General features: G+C 38.8%; 1 protein-coding gene across 2 annotated transcripts in view; it reads left to right on the top strand.

Moving 5' to 3' along the window:
• TMCO1 (transmembrane and coiled-coil domains 1) overlaps nucleotides 1–16217 on the top strand; it is a 61994-nt gene that overhangs the window by 7032 nt on the left and 38745 nt on the right. For both annotated transcript variants that reach the window (XM_075564338.1, XM_075564346.1), the window contains exons 3-5: nucleotides 10840–10899; nucleotides 14581–14627; nucleotides 15943–16010. In XM_075564338.1, coding sequence (XP_075420453.1) covers nucleotides 10840–10899; nucleotides 14581–14627; nucleotides 15943–16010 — 175 coding nt within the window. The remainder of the gene's footprint in view (nucleotides 1–10839; nucleotides 10900–14580; nucleotides 14628–15942; nucleotides 16011–16217) is intronic.

The raw sequence follows: 16217 nt of genomic DNA, 5'->3' as shown, positions 1-16217 counted from the left end.
GTGAGGTTACTTCTCCCCACTCACCCACCTTACTGTGTTAGGGTTGACTGGAGAAACAAATTCGTAGAGACACTCATATACAAGAGCAGTTGAATATTGAGAAAACATCCCAGCCCAATCCAGATCAAGTCCATAAGTCCAATATTCGTCCATATGTCCGATACCAATCTATAAATTTCTCTTCAGACACATGAAGCACATGCAATGACACTGAATGCAGGAGGATCACAGGCCAGTGGGTGGGAAGTCTTGTGGATCCAGTGGCGCTGTAAGCATCTCAGTGCTGTCAGGGGTCTCTATGTGGCTTCTCTGGCTCCAGAGGTCTGGCTCCATCAGCCTCTCTTCATGTGTCTTCTCCACAAGGATGTCTTGCAGAGAGTAAGCAGAGAGAGAGTGTGTCTCCCGCCTCTGATGGGGAAAAACCAGGAGTTCCCAGGATCCTCAGGAGAAGGCCATGCCCACACAGAGGCCTCATTGACTATGTCCTCATTAATAGGCTAGACTCCACCCCTACACTCCCAATCCTCAAATTGAGAAGCAGATTATGTAATTACCACACTCACCAACAGCTATTAGTGTCTCCTCTGAAATATAGATGCTCCTATCCCCTGGTCTTGGCTTGATTTTCTGGCAAGGTGAAAATAACTTGTTTTTAGGTGGTTTTTAATAAACCGTTTCTTCCCCTCCTAGTTATGATTCAAATAAAAGTTAATGGAGAAAATTGGTTTTCAGTTAAACAGTTCATAAGCATCTTGATTTGTGGCAGGGATTGCAGTACCCACAGTGTAACAGCATTCTTCCCACTTCCTATTTACTGTTTCCATTCATCCTATTTCATTTCCTTTTCTTCCTTTTGAGCCCTGCCCCAGGGAAAATGCTGCTTTTTAAAATCTCTTTTGGTTGATTGTTCTAATGAGTACATACCTTCCTGATGTTGCTTTCACCTTGTAGGCCTCTCTATTGTGTGGCTGGAAGTTGAGTCATGAGGGTGAATAGTTTGTGAGGGTCATAGTCTCAGGGATGAAGCTTTCTTTTTTAAAGCATCTCATTTGGTTCACATAGTAACTATTTGTACTAATCATATAAATGTTATTTCCAAATTCTACAAAAGATGATTGGGGCTCATGGCCTGGTTAATACTGTAAAGGTCAATTTACATCGGAAGCTACTTGATGGCAGTGGGTTTGTTTTTCTTTTTGAGGAGTATCTGACCAATCTTCATGCTGTCTTCAAATCTCTATATAAAGCTTGTCTTCCCAAATCACTGCCACCTAGTCGATGCTGACTCAGAGTGACCCCAGAGGGCAGGATAGAAATGCCTCTGGATTTCCGGGAGTAGAAAAGTCCATCTTTCTTCCAAGCAGTGGCTAGTGGTCTTAAGCTTTGGTCATAGCCCATCTCCTAACCACTACACCACCAGGGCTCCAAAGCTCTCCATGGTGAAACTTGTCTGTTCTGTTTAAAACCGAAACCGGTTCACCTCCCCATCTACTGCCTCTGATCTTCCATATATTTGTTGTTCTTTTAATGTGCTTTGTGATTATTGTGTTATTGCTATTGTTTATCTGCATTTGTTAGAATGAAAGTTCCATAGCTCAGTTTTTTATGGTTGTTCACTGATTTAGTCTATTCACCTGGAACAATGATGGGCACAGAGTAGATGTTGAATAAAGATTTGTTGACCTGAATCGTGTCTTCTTTCATCTCATGTAAGCAGTCCATTATATTGTTACTGAGCCCCTTACTTGTTTTCAGATCGTTCCACAGTTCACTATTGCTGCAGTCACCATTTACTCTAAACGTCTATCATGTCTCACTCGATGTGCTGCAACAGTCTCTGTATTTGTCTACCTGTAGCCACTCATATTTGTTTCCTGTAGTACTTCTAGCATAATGTCCAAACCATGTGTGATTATGTTACTTGCCCTTTTTTTGGTCATTTTATTAGGGGTTCTAATAGCTATAACAATCCATATATCAGTTATATCAAGCAAACTTGTACATATGTTGCCATCATTTTCAAAACATTGATAAATTATATATTATTTTTTCATATATTATACTGTCTGCTGTATCCCTGCACCCACATTTATGTTATTCATCCCCCCTTGTGGGAGTGTTATACATCCATCATTGCTATCGGTTGCCCCCTTTCCCCCCACCCTCCCTCTACCCTCATGGTATCACTACTTTCTGAGGAGTTTATCTGTCCCAGATTCTGTGTGTTGAAATGTCTTATCTGTACCAATGTACATACTCCGGTCTAGCAGGATTTGTAAGGTAGAACTGGGATGATCATGATAGGTAGTGGGGGGGGGGGGGGAGGAAGCATTAAATAACCAGAGGAATGCTGGGTGTTTTGTTGGTGATATACTGCACCCTGGTTGAATCGTCCCTTCCATGTGACCCTTCTGTGAGGGAATGTCCAATTGTGTACACATGGGTTTTGGATATCACTTTGACCCCTCTTCTTCATTTCAATATAATTGCTTGTTTTTAATCTTCTGATACCTGCTCTTGTCAACACCTCATGATCACACAGGCTGGTGTGCTTCTTCCATGTGGGCTTTGTTGCTTCCCTGCTAGATGGCCGCTTGTTTAATTTCAAGCGTTTAAGACCCCAGACACTGTATCTTTTTAATAGCTAGGCACCATCAGTTTTCTTCACATTTGTTATGTACACTTTTGTCTTCAGCATTGTGTTGGGAAGGTATCACTCAGTGCCAGGTTATTAGAACAAAGTGTTCATGTGTTGAGGGAAGACTTAAGTAGAAGCCCCATGTCTGTCTGTTACCTTAATACTTTAAAGTATATGTAACATAAATATATGTACATAGGCCAAGATCCCTATTATATATTATGATCTTTACATATGCACATGCCTATATTTATATCTCTATATAGTGCTTGCCTCCTACTTTTTTCCTCTATTTCCTTTTCCTTTCCTCCTGCCCCACTATCATGTTCACCCTTCATTTGACTCTCAGTAATTCTTCTAAGCTACAATACACTTGATCAACCACACCAGACATTCTACGCCCTCCTTGTCAGTGATTTTTAGATGCCTTGTTGTTCCCTTGTCCCTGAGTTTGTTGGCTCCCCGCTCCCATTCTACCATACCCCCCCTGCCCAACTATCAGTTTGTTGCTTTCTCCTCCGGAGTGTTTTCCTGCCTATCATTCATGTATGTATATTCTAAGCCTATGAATAGTTCCAGAGCTATCTGCTGAGTTTTATGAAGGTCTTCCAACCAGATTTGATGAGGTGCCAAGTACTGCCCCCTGAGTCAGAAATCTATTTTCCGGATTCCTTGGGTACTTAGTGACTTTGCTCCCCTTGCTGTGCTGTTGTGCTCCCTTCGTGATTCACCCTGCTGTTGGGGGATCAGACTGGCCACACTTCCCATACTGTGTCTCTAGTGTTGTTCCCCCAGTGCTGTGGGCCAGTGAAGGGACATAGTATCTTGTGTTGGGGCCAGCCTTACGGTTCTATGGATTGGATGCTGCAAGCAGAAATGTTGTCCTCAAGGCTTGGTGGGCAAAAATGAGGTTCTCTCTCTCTCTCTCCCTCTCCCTCCCTCTCTCCCTCCTTCCCTCCCTCCCTCTTAGTTTGCTCCCGTGTGGACAGGACAGACTGGCCACTCTACTCGGCCTATAACTTCAGTGCTGTCCTCTATAGTACATTCTTCCCTGGAGGGTCAACATTGTTCAGGTTGGGGCCGGGTTTGCTTACTTGCCCTTCTTAAAACTCATTTCTTTCCATTGTTTGCAGGATAGTGATGTGGCTTACAGTGTCCCCCTTAGCCCTGTTCCTTCCCTCCTCACGCTAGCCTCACCTTTAACCCTTGCTACAATCCTCTAGTTCCTCAGGCTTTCTTTCAGTCCCTTGTACGAATCTTGCTTTTCTTACATGAAGCCTTGAAACTAATGTTCTTGGGATACTTTCTCCTCCTCTGTCATGGTGATTACATTCTCTTGGTGTAATCTCTTGATAGAAATTTATTGAATAGATTATAAAGTATGTATAATTTTATAGCATTACATCATATTTTATAAGAAATTGTTTTGCTGTGATCATGCACTAATTAGCCAGCATGTAGTAGCATGCAAATACATGTTTCTTCACATGACATGTATGATTGAGTACACCAATAGTGTTGTCAGACTACAAGGTGTCCTGGAGGGCCTGTTGCCATAGCCCAAACCAGGCCAATTGATTCAAGCAGTTCCAGTTTATTCTGCAAGTGCTTGCAGAAGGAAAAAAACCTTGTTTCTCCTCTGAGGTGCTTCAGAGTTCACTCTTGACCCCCTGCAGGTTCATGGTCAAGAAAGTGGTGTGTTTGTTTACAATAATTATAGGAGGAGATTAGCAGGTTTTGATAATGTCACAGGATACAGTTGATACTCTTGAAAAAGCACGGTTTGCAGTGATAGGATTATCTATACCTACATTTCTCCAGGACCCATTAGACCACCATCCCCTGAAGTTTCATGAACCCTTGTTTATCTAAATATCTGGCTTTTCTTACTGATCTTGTTAACCTTCTTCTTAAATTGGAACATCCCCCCTGATTCAGCATAAAAGGAAATTTTCACAAACTAAATATTCAGTTATATTTCTAGTATTGATTTTCCCTATGTCAGTTATACCCAAATCAAATGCACTGCCCATAGTAATTATAGGGCAAAGTATAACTGCTCCCTAGGGTGGGTTTCAGAGATTAAATCTTAAAGGAACGTCTCAGCTTTCTCCCACGAAGTGGTTGGTGGGTTTGAACCACTGACATTTTGGTTAGTAACCCAAACCTTAAACCAGGGTACCATCAGGACTCATATCTTTATCATTGAGTAGTATTATGAGCACAAACAAATTTAAATTCACATTTGTTAGAATTCTTGTACTTATAGAATATGAATAATCTTACATAAATGGATTTTCACAGAAGATCTTGGGATTTTATTTTAAGTGATCCCAATAATTTGCCTAGCCTTTAATTGTATTACAGAAATAAATTTCAAAACTTTTAGTATGGTTTCCAAGCAAAGTTTACATAATTTATAAATCATCAGGGTGCTTCAAAAAGTTTAAGGTGCCAATATTGTTTAATTCCATTTTCCATGAACTTTTTGAAGCCCCCTTATAATTACTTAATGTGCCTAATTTGAAAATAGTTCAAGGTAGGTTAATGAGGAAGAGCCCTCATGGCATTTTGGTTATGCCTTGGGTGCTAAGCTCAAGGTCAACAGTTCAAAACCAACATTGGCTCCTCTTGAGAAAGATGAGGCTTTTTGCCTCTTAAAAAAAAAAAGAATTACAGTCTCAGAAACGCACTGGGGCAGTTCTACTCTGTTCTATAGGGTCAGTATGAATTGGAATTGACTATGAGAGTGAATTTTTAGATATTTAGAATGACTCATAGTATTTATGTTCTTATATCCTGTACTTTGTTTCCTCCAATCAACATTTAGTATGCATGTAATATTTTAATATTCAATTGACAAATTAGATTGGGTGCTTATATTTTTGTATTATATGTGTAAAATTTGCCATGATAAGTAAAATACAAAGTGGATGAGCAAAATTTTTTCTTTTTGTAGTTTGTTATTATTTTTAATCATTTTATTGGGGGCTCTTACAGCTCTTATAACATTCCATACATCAATTGTATCAAGCAAATTTGACATATGTTGCCATCATATTCCAAACATTTACTTTCTATTTGAGCCTTAGGTATCAGCTCCTCTTTTTCCCCCTCTCTCTCCTTTCTCCCACCCTCGTGACCCCTTGATAAATTATAAATTTGTATTGTTTTCATATCTTACACTGTGCAGTGTGTCCCTTCATCCACATTTCTCTTGTTCATCCTCCGGGGTGGTGGGGTTATGTGTCGATCATTACGATCGGTTCCCCCTTCCTCCCTCCCCCTTCCCCCTACCCTCCTGCTATTGCTACTCCAATTTCTGTTGCAGAGGGGTTTATCTGACCTGGATTCCGTGTGCCATGAGTTCTTATCTAGGCAGACCTGAAAGGCAGGACTGGGGTCATCATAGGGGGGTGGGGGGTTTGCAGAAGCCTCAACGAACCAGAGAAATATTGTGTGCTTTATTGGTGCTATACTGGAGCTTAAATCTTATCTTCTAGGTATTCATAATCAAGTGAATACTATGATATTTAGTATTAGAAATATTTGAAAAGAAGAATATAAGGTAAACTTCTTTGAACAGAAGTTCTAATTCTAAATAGTCTTTTCTGACATTCTATTTTCAGAATTTGGTATGGCTCTAGGCAACAGAAATGCACAGTCTTTGAGAAATACAAAAACGAAACAAACCTAGAAGTAGTTTTCACTCAGAATTTGGTCTAGCTTTCCTCAGGCTGGTCTGATCCTTAGCATTACTTGGAGAGTTCTAGTTGTGTAGCTTTCGCTACTATTCCGTACTTATTCTCTAGGTTCTTATATCCACTGCAGTGGCTATACGGAACTCATAGACCAAGTTCACGAATAAAGGGTTTACTAAGGAAGCTAACAAGTTGTCATGCCAATGAGAAACACTCCGGGTTGATTTGTTTGTTAGAACATGCTACAAAGTTTTTTCAGGACTCCTAATAAATGACCAAAGGGGCATGCATACTACTCTGCTGTAAGCTTCAACCCAAAGGTTTTCAGTTCAAGCTCGGTGGGTCAGCAAACCCCGCTCCCTGAACAAAGTGCCCAGAGGCACCCTACTCCACAAGCCAGCCCCCTGCACGAAATCACCTGGCTTTCCTTGCTCCATGGTTTGGGAAGTTCATCCCTGTTTCATGCTTTGGCTCCTGGTTCAGCTGCTGCTCCTCTGATAAATTACAGCTGCTTTCTGCATCCAGGAGGTGCACTGCACAGGGATCTAGGATTCAGAGGATTCTCTCCACTCATGGAGGTAATGAGATCCCTCCTCCTGCTTCTCAGAGGGTTCATTTTATACACAGCAGAATGACATTCCAACAAATCCTGTTCACAATCAGTATCTTTCTTACCCCACCTTCAGTTTTGACTCATGCAAGACACGATCTTTTGACAGGAGCTATGAGCCCTTGGCTGGAAGAGCTACATTAAGTAATTCACTGTCCCTGCATTGGTGTTATCCAAAAAAAGCCCCAATCCTATTAATAGGCTTTCTCACAAGGTGTTGTGTTGGTTGACTCTGGTGACGTCTAGACTTCTAAGCCACAACTCTTGGAGACCCTGTGGAGGTTTCCAGGCGGTGACTCTACCGAGCAGATAGTCTTCTTACCTTTCTCCTTTGGAGTGACTGGTGCCCTTTCAGTCAGCTGTCTAAAGCTTCACCAGCAGCATAGGAGTTCTCATTTGCTAACTTTCTCACTTTAGTGAGAACAATTTATGTACATCTAATTTGCTGTCATAGTGGATTACTTCTTGAACTGCTAACCCCAAGGTCAGCAGTTCAAAACCAACAGCTGCGCCAACAGGGAGACACCTGTCCCTCCCACAGTAGGAGAAAGACAAGCCTTTCTACTCCCAGAAAGATACCTAGTCTTTGGAAGCCCACAGGGGCAATTTTAGCCTGCCTATACTGTTGCTTTGAGTTAGAATTTACTTGATGGTAGTGAGTTTTTGTTTGTTTTGGTTTAACTTGATTTTTATAACAAGATTAATTATTTGACAGAATTTATTAACTAACCTTTTATGATGTAAAAGGTATTTCTGTTTATTGTGAAACAGGATAAAACTTTTAGAGCAGCTTTTAAACTTTTTACAGAATTCTGGAATTTAACAGACAGCCATGGCAGGCCAGGCACAAAGATGTGTTTGTTGTAGACATCTTTTGCCTTTGCTAACTCAGAAATCTTTTAAGTCTTATTAATGGGGTTGAGGTTCTGATGAATTAGGTATGAGAATAAAAGGATTTTTCTTACAATTTCCTTAAATTTGATATACATTAGAATAATTGATTTTATCCCTTGGAAAGATTTATCTATTCTCCAAAATCCAGCTTGGGAGAAGACTGGGTTAATGTTTATGGCATCATTTTATGTTTCTTTTTCTTTTTGTTGTTTGTTTCTATTTCTTTAGTTTGTTTCCCCCCCTTATTTTTTATGTAGTTGTATTAAATGCCAAGTAGTTTGTATTATAGTCCTTTTTGGGTCAGAAAGAAATATCTTTCTTTATTAAATATTTCTCTTGGCTGGTAATAATGATAAAGAACAAAACATTCAATGTTTCCTGTTTTGTGTCTTAAAATGATATTTTATAACACACTCATGGGATTTGACATCATTCTTTTCATGGTCTTTCTCAAGCAGGGTCGTTCTACTATATATACTATTTGCATGCACACATACGTATAGTTATGTGCTTTTTAGTCAACACTTTAGGGCTTTATTTCAAATATTGGCATCAAATAGAATTTGATGTCTTATTGACAAAGCAGTAATATCAGTTTTGCTTTTAAAATTCAGGCAGTTTACTTAATACATTAAGGGAAAGAATCCTTACCATGTGTCTTTAATGCAACTTTTAGAAATAATGCATGTACAGTAATTTTTGTTCCTAAGGAAGCTATACCAAGATAATATGGTGATCAGTTATTGTATATAAACTAAGTAGAGGTAACTTTTGATGTACTTATTTATGGTTCGTATTGAGCCTTGGTGGTTTAGTGGTCACCCATTGGGCTATAATCCACATGATCGGCAGTTCAAATCACTGGCTACTCTGCAGAAGAAAGACTGGGCTTTCGAATTCCATAAACAGTTATAGTCTCGGAAACCCACAGAGGGGCACTAGGAGTTGGCATTAACTCCATTGACTCTGTGGCAGTAAGTTTTTCTTAGTCCATGCACAGGGGATTAAAGATAGCAAATATAAAATAAAATATTAAATTATTTTTCTTTAAAACTTATTACAACTTTATTGTTACATTAATCTGAATACATTGGGGAAAATGTAGCTTTTCTGACGCTTCTCATTTTCTTACCATTGCCACTTTTCTTTTTTTGTTTGCTTGTTTAGTCTTGTTTTCCTTTTTTAAAAAATCATTGTACTAGGGGCTCATACAACTCTTATCACCATCCATACATACATCAGTTGTGTAAAGCACATTTGTACATACATTGCCCTCATCGTTCTCAAAACATTTGCTCTCCATTTCCATTGCCAATTTTCTGTGCTGTAATTGTTACTTGATTATCTGCTCTCACTAGATTGCTCATTACAGAACTAGACCCTTGTCTTAGCTTTTTATCTGTCGAGACTAGAAGCCTATTATTTAGGTACCCAGTAATATAATGAATAACTTCTCACCTTCAACAGTGTATGTGAGCATGGACTACAATTAGCCATAGTCATCTGAGAAAAGAATTCTCGACTCTACGTAAGACAATCATCCTCAGTTGATGGCCTGAAAATCATCTCAATTTAGCTAATGATTCTAACCAAATATAATCGTTTATGGTTTTTGGTTAATAATACCAAAAATCAAACCAAATGCACACCCTATAGGAGAGAGGAAAATTGCTCTGGAAGTTTTCCTAGACTGTAAATCCTTACAAAAGAAGACCACCTGGTCTTTCTCTTGTTATTAGCTTCAGGTGGCTTCAAACTGTTGACCCTTTGCTTAGCAACCTAACACTTAAGACTTCTTACAAAGCTTACGGTATTCTTTATTCTTTAAATGTTGTGTCTCCCCTCTACAGATATCTCGGGTAGGAGCAGGCCACTTGCCTTAACAAGGGCCACAATCTAAATCATGTGTTACTTTATTTATACTTAAATGTACACATATATAATACTAGCATAAATATTTTAATAGCAGCTTTTAATAAAGGTTTCATATGTAATATTTGAAAGCAAATCTTTCTACTTTCCTTTCCAACATGATTGCTGAAGACAAAATGGGTGCATAAGCAAATTTGGTGAAGAAAACGGATGGTACTATTAAAAAGATAAAGTGTTTGGGGTCTTAAAGGCTTAAAGTTAAACAAGTGGCCCTCTAGCAGAGAAGCAACAAAGCCCACATGGAAGAAGCACACCAGCCTGTGCGATCAAGAATTGTCTATGGGAATAGGTATTAGAAGCTTAAAAAAAAGCAATCAGATTGAGGAGGAGCATGGACAAAGTGGAGACCGAAACCCACCTGCAAGAAAATTGGTCAGTCCCTTACAGAAGGACCAAATGGAAGGGATGATAAATCCAGGGTGTGGATAAACACTGATGAAACATATAACTATCCTCTAGTTCTTTAATAATTCTTTCCCTTACTATTATGGTCATTGTGTTACCTCATTAACCTTGTTAGACCTGCGTGTGTTCATTTGTATAATTAAGAGGTTTCGATGCATGAAAGGCAAGACAGATTACCCTTCAGAAACTGTAACGCTAGTAAATGATTACCTGAGCATATGGGAAGTGGAGGAGGGAGAGAAGGGGGAGCCAGTAGCAAGGATGACTGTATGACCCCACTTGAGGGGAATAAATAACAGAATTTCTGGTGAATGGATACATGGATGGTGTTAGATACAGCAAATAATAACATAATATAGATATGGCAACTAATAATATATAATATAAGGGTTCCTGGGGTTGGAGGAGGGAAGGAATAAAGGGGAACTGATATCAAAGAGTTCAGGAAGAAAGAAAATGTATCGAACCTGATGGTGGTTGCATTTGTACAGTTATGCTTGCTGTAATTGAAATATGGATTGTTACAGTGTCTGTAAGAATTCCCATTTAAATTTATTTAAAAAATGAAAAAGTGTTTCATTGGTTCAGCAGTTTGTAAAGGATCTTTCATTTGTTGAGCACGATGCAGAATCTCTCTTATGTTTCTATACCGTTTACAGTAGAAAAGAAGAAAGAAACGATAACAGAGTCAGCTGGTCGGCAACAGAAAAAGAAAATAGGTAAGATGAAATGTTGGTGTAAACAAAATTTAGGTTTTCTTCCCCCAAAAAGTACATTTTTAGATCATATAAATGAGGTTAATTGTGATAAATCACACTTGTATAATTTTACTGTTTACAAAGCACATATTTACATTATCTTGCTTGATTTCTATGACTCCTTTGTGAGGTAGATAAGGATATGTTCAAGCAGTTTCAATTTTTTTTTGTTCTTTGAAATAATTCCGTTTTAGTAAAATAATGCTGACAATCATGGTTTTTTTAAGTGGGTTTTTAAAAAGCTTTTTATTGTGAATTAGGTGGGGGTTTACATATCAGACCATTTTTTTGCATTCAATCACTTGAACAATTTATCAGTGACCCTATGGCTTGCTTGCTTTGACCTCCCCCCACTCCCTTTTTCCTCATCTTCCCCCCCCCCCATCTTCTAATAAGAGTCATCTTCCCTTTTATCCAGGTTAAAGTTAGCACCTGTATACCTATTACCCTCCCTCAATGTTCTTTCCACCCCTCTCAAAACCAGACTCACTGCCATAGAGTCAGTGCTGACTCATAGGGACCCTCTGGGTATCTGTAACTGTGGGAAGAGAAAACTCAAAACTCAGTCTTTCTCCCTCTGAGCTGCTAGTGGTTTTGAATTGCCGACCATGAGGATAGCAACCGACGTGTAATCACTACCCCACCAGGGCTCCATGAAAGCTCTCCTCAGGGGGTGCTCTTCGGTTTGTTTTCTAAAGTAGGTTTCCAAGTTTGATATCTTAGTCTGAAGCCTCCGCTGAAGCCTGTCCACCAGGGTCACTTTCTTGGTATTTGAAATACTAGTAGCATTCAGCATCATAGCAATTTGCAAGTCAGTCCAATACAACAAACTGACAGATGGGTGGTGGGTCTATTCCCTAGATAGAATTTTCCTTTGACATTAAGCCAGACTATAAACTGCATTATTTTAGACTTCCGAAAGTTGTTACTACTGTATTTGACTTGGCTTTTGCACCATTACACACATTATGAAAAACCCAGAATCTACTAAACCTTCTGTTGTCAAATCAATTGCAGCTCTTAGCAAGTGACCCTACAGGACAGAGTAGAACTGCTCCTTAGGGCTTCTGAAGCTATACATTTTTATAGGAGCAGACAGCCTCATCTTTCTCTGATGGAGCTGCTGGTGAGTTTGAACCTTCAGTCTTTGGTTAGCAGCCGGGCCTTTAACACACTATGCCACCAGGACTCCTTATTTAAAACTCAGCTAAGTACAATTTCTAAGACTCCCTAGTGGCACAGTGGTCAAGGCACTTGACTTAACTAAAAGATCACTGGTTTGAATGCACCAGCTGCTGTACGGGAAAAGGTTGGCAGTCTGCTTCTGTAAAGATTCACAACCTTGGGATCCATACAGGGCACACTGCCCTCCAGGGGTTCTGAGCTAGAGCGGGCTCATGGCAATGGTTTGATTTTTAGTTTGGGTAGTTTGTTATACGACTATAAATCTTTTGAGGGCATTCACCGCATATTACCCAATATAAACCAATGTATTGAAACAATTTCTGATGGCTTTCAATGTTGAGGATAGCAGTGATTCTTATAAATACTTGGTTCATTTTTTATGGATATTGTCCTGAGTTTTATGTAGTCAGATATGCTATTCATCTCCAGCAAATGTATAGTTCTAATTAGATAGATTTCTGTATAGTGATCCTGTCTATATACAAGAAAAGGACATCATATTAGGTGGAGGGTCAGCCAAATAGAGGCAGATCTAAACCAGAATGGATGGAAACGGTGTCTGCAACAGTGGGGTCAAATATAACAGTCATGAGGATGAGCAGGACCAGGCAGTGTTTCCTCCGTCGTATGTAGGGTTCACATGAGTTGTGGCAGACATGATGACACCGATCAACAACAACTTCTGGAGCCCCGGTGGTGTACTCGTTATGAGTTGGCCTGTGAGCTGCATTGATGGCAGTTTTGGAACCATCAGCCGCTCTGCAGCAGAAAGACTGGGCTTTCTACTCCCATGAACAGTTATAGTCTCAGAACCCACAGAGGGTCGCTGTGAGTCAGCATTGACTTGGGGTAGTCAGTTTGGTTTTATCAGTAATGTGGTTTTGTTATCATTTAACCGTTATTTTCCCTTTGCTCAGATTTCCTAGTTGAGGTTATTTACAAAAGTAGGAAGAGTATGTGAGGGCTTTAATAAGTGATGCTTCTTCACTAAGTAAGGGAGGGCTCAGTAATGGGGGGAGGGGAGGCTGTGACCAGCAATAGAACCTGAATGTCATTGGACTTCCTGATGTGTGACGCTCTTTGACACCAACTTCGATGGAACCGTTGTGTCATAAAAGAGAAACGAATTTACTTTCTTTGTGTGAAGTTTTATTTAGAAATTTTTAGCTTTATGCAAGTTCCTTCAAGTACCAAGGGGTTTATTTTAAGAGATGTATGATCAGAAATTCAGGAAAAGTTGAACAAATAAGAATGCAGGAATTGTGACAAAGCCAGTCTTTCAAGCAGAGCCAGCCCTGAGGGAAATCCAGATAGTAGGGTCTTCTGGTTAATACTCCACTATTAAACCACTATTTTGGATGATATATCATTTTAGAATATAAATGTATCATTTTATGTTCAAATTCTTCTTACTTTATAACTTCCTCAAATCCCATGGAAGTATATTCTAAAAATTCAATTGTAATAGGAGCATAGAATTCCATCTAAAGAAGTGGTTCTCAAGCTTCCTAATGCCGTGGCCCTTTAATACAGTCCTTCATCTTGTGGTGAGCCCCAATCATAACATTATTTTCGTTGCTACTTCATAACTAAATTTGCTACTGTTATGAATTGGGCGACCTCTGTGAAAGAGGTTGTGACTCACAGGTTGAGAACCACTGATCTAAAGGGCAGACAAAGCACACTTCTCTCCCTGTGTTCAATCCTGAGGTTCTAGATGGCACACAATAAAGAAAGAGCAATTCACATAGGACAGGGAACATGAAATGACACATAGTATTTCGAGCACCTTTAATTTAGAAATCCTCGAGGGAGGGAAAGGCGATTTTATACACCCCTTTTCACCTCAGGTGAAACCTAGCATAGGAAAAAATTGGGAAGCACAGTCTTCTTGGAAGTCTTGGTTAGTTAATATTTGAGACAATCAGACAGTTACACTGGAGAACCAAGTGTAATATATGGGTGTAATATGAAAAGGGTGTAATATGAAAAGTCTTATTTAAGATAACACTAGAGGCATTTCCCCCCAAAAAATTGAACTTTAGGGATTTTTTTATTTTTTTAAATTGATTTTGATGCTCTGCTGTAATCTAACTTTCTTTTAGGACAAAATATACAGTACTAAAGGTATTTATTTCATTCTATTAAGATAATTAAAATAGAAGTTATTTTATATTATAATCACACAAAACAAAACAAAAATCTACTATCAAGTCAATTTTTTGTAGAGTTTCTGTGACTATGAACCTTTACAGGAGCTGATTGCCTCATTTTTGTCTTAAGGAACAGCTGGTAGATTTGAACCACTAGCCTTTTGGTTAGCAGCCTGATGCTTATATGACAGCACAACTAGGCTTCTGTTTAATAATCACCAGACAGTGACAAGTCTGTTAACATCTTCTTTGTGCTCAGCAGTCAGTGATAATAGCTAGTAACCATTTTACTAATTTTTTTCAGAGAGGCAAGAAGAGAAACTGAAAAATAACAACAGAGATCTATCAATGGTAAGAGTCCTAAGTATAACTTTGTGGTAAGCCAGTTAGTATTTCTAGCAAAGAACCTGATTTGCATCGAGCACATTGCAATCAGCTTGTCAGAAATTTGTAGTCTGTGTATGCTATACATATTCTAAGGATGTTTGTGGAGCAATTGGAAATTAAAATATGCTGCTACTCTTAAAGTTCATGACATAAATAGCCTTTTAACATTGTCATGGGGTCGTCATGCATTTATCCCCTTCATGCATTTGTTACTTAGTTTTCCAATTATGTTTTTAAACAATGTAATTTATTTCCCTTTTCTCCCTTATTCATGTGGAGTTCTTGATTTTTTGCTGATGTGTAATCTCATCAGAGGTTGAACTATTGTGGATAGTTTTTATGAGAACATTGTGTTCCTTAAGAGACCTTGTGTTCTGAGTGTCAGTCATGCCACAGAGGGTAAGGAAATACTCATGACTATTACCCATTGATTCATTAGTTATAGAAGTCAGGTTTGTCATTCTAAGGTATATAGAGGCTAATTTATTGCTTGGCTGAGTTTTCACTTATGTGTATTTAACACGGGATGTTTGAACTTTGCAATATTTCTCTTTAACTTACTGAGAGATCTTGAAACTCTTAATATGAAAGATTATAATTTAGAAGTGCAGGCCCTAAAATCCACGAATAGATATTCCCCATAGTAGATTCAGAAGCCTGCCCCCAAGCCAACCACCCATACATAGCAATGGTTTATTTTGTATCCTTATGACCTTTTTTGGTTAATTAAGCAATTTATATAATTAAAAACTATTTCCTGCAAGTAAAAGAATACCTAAACATCGATATACTGGCTCAAACAGTAAGAAGTTTTTCTTTTATTTTCCTGCAAGATGTCCACATAATGGTAGTCCTGGGCTAATGCAGCAGTTAAGTAATGTCATCAGACTGGGCTGTCCTAGCCTTTGTTTTAGACTTTTGTCCTCTTCGCAGCAAGAAGAATGAGCAAAATGCCTAGAGAGATGCCAGCCAAGTCTGTCTCTTAAAAACAAAACAAAACAAACTACAAAATAACTTCCTAGAAGCCCCATGCAGTACTTCTATCCATCAGAAGTAGATCACCTGGCATTCTCCATACTGTTGAGTGGTACTCCTCTCCCAAGGAGGACAGCTTTGCAGTGGAGAGCAAGTTACCTAACAGAGAGCTTTTTTCCTAACAAACACCATTTACAAAATGAGTGAAAGCAAAACGTTTGGGGAAGTGCACTGGCTGTGCTTTTGTTGGTGGTGATTTCTTTGGGTGTTAGTGTAAAATGACACTTCTGTGTTGTCTTTACAGGTTCGAATGAAATCCATGTTTGCAATTGGCTTTTGTTTTACGGCTCTGATGGGAATGTTCAATTCCATGTGAGTATTTTTATATTGTTTGCCAATTATGTTGTCTGTGTATGGGAGCAGTTAACTTTCTTTGCTTATATTTTTATGTAATTTGAAACATACAGAGAAGTTGCAAGAATAGTGTATCTATTATCTGGATTCACAGTTGATAATAGCTAGTATACTAGTGAAAAGCTAGGAATGAAATTTAGCTTACTTGTTCATTTCTTTGTCTTT

Source organism: Tenrec ecaudatus, chromosome 1, assembly GCF_050624435.1.
Source record: "Tenrec ecaudatus isolate mTenEca1 chromosome 1, mTenEca1.hap1, whole genome shotgun sequence".
NCBI classification, from domain to species: domain Eukaryota; kingdom Metazoa; phylum Chordata; class Mammalia; order Afrosoricida; family Tenrecidae; genus Tenrec; species Tenrec ecaudatus.
The sequence above is the reverse complement of the archived record's forward strand: the minus strand, read 5'-3'. Positions and strand labels throughout refer to the sequence as shown.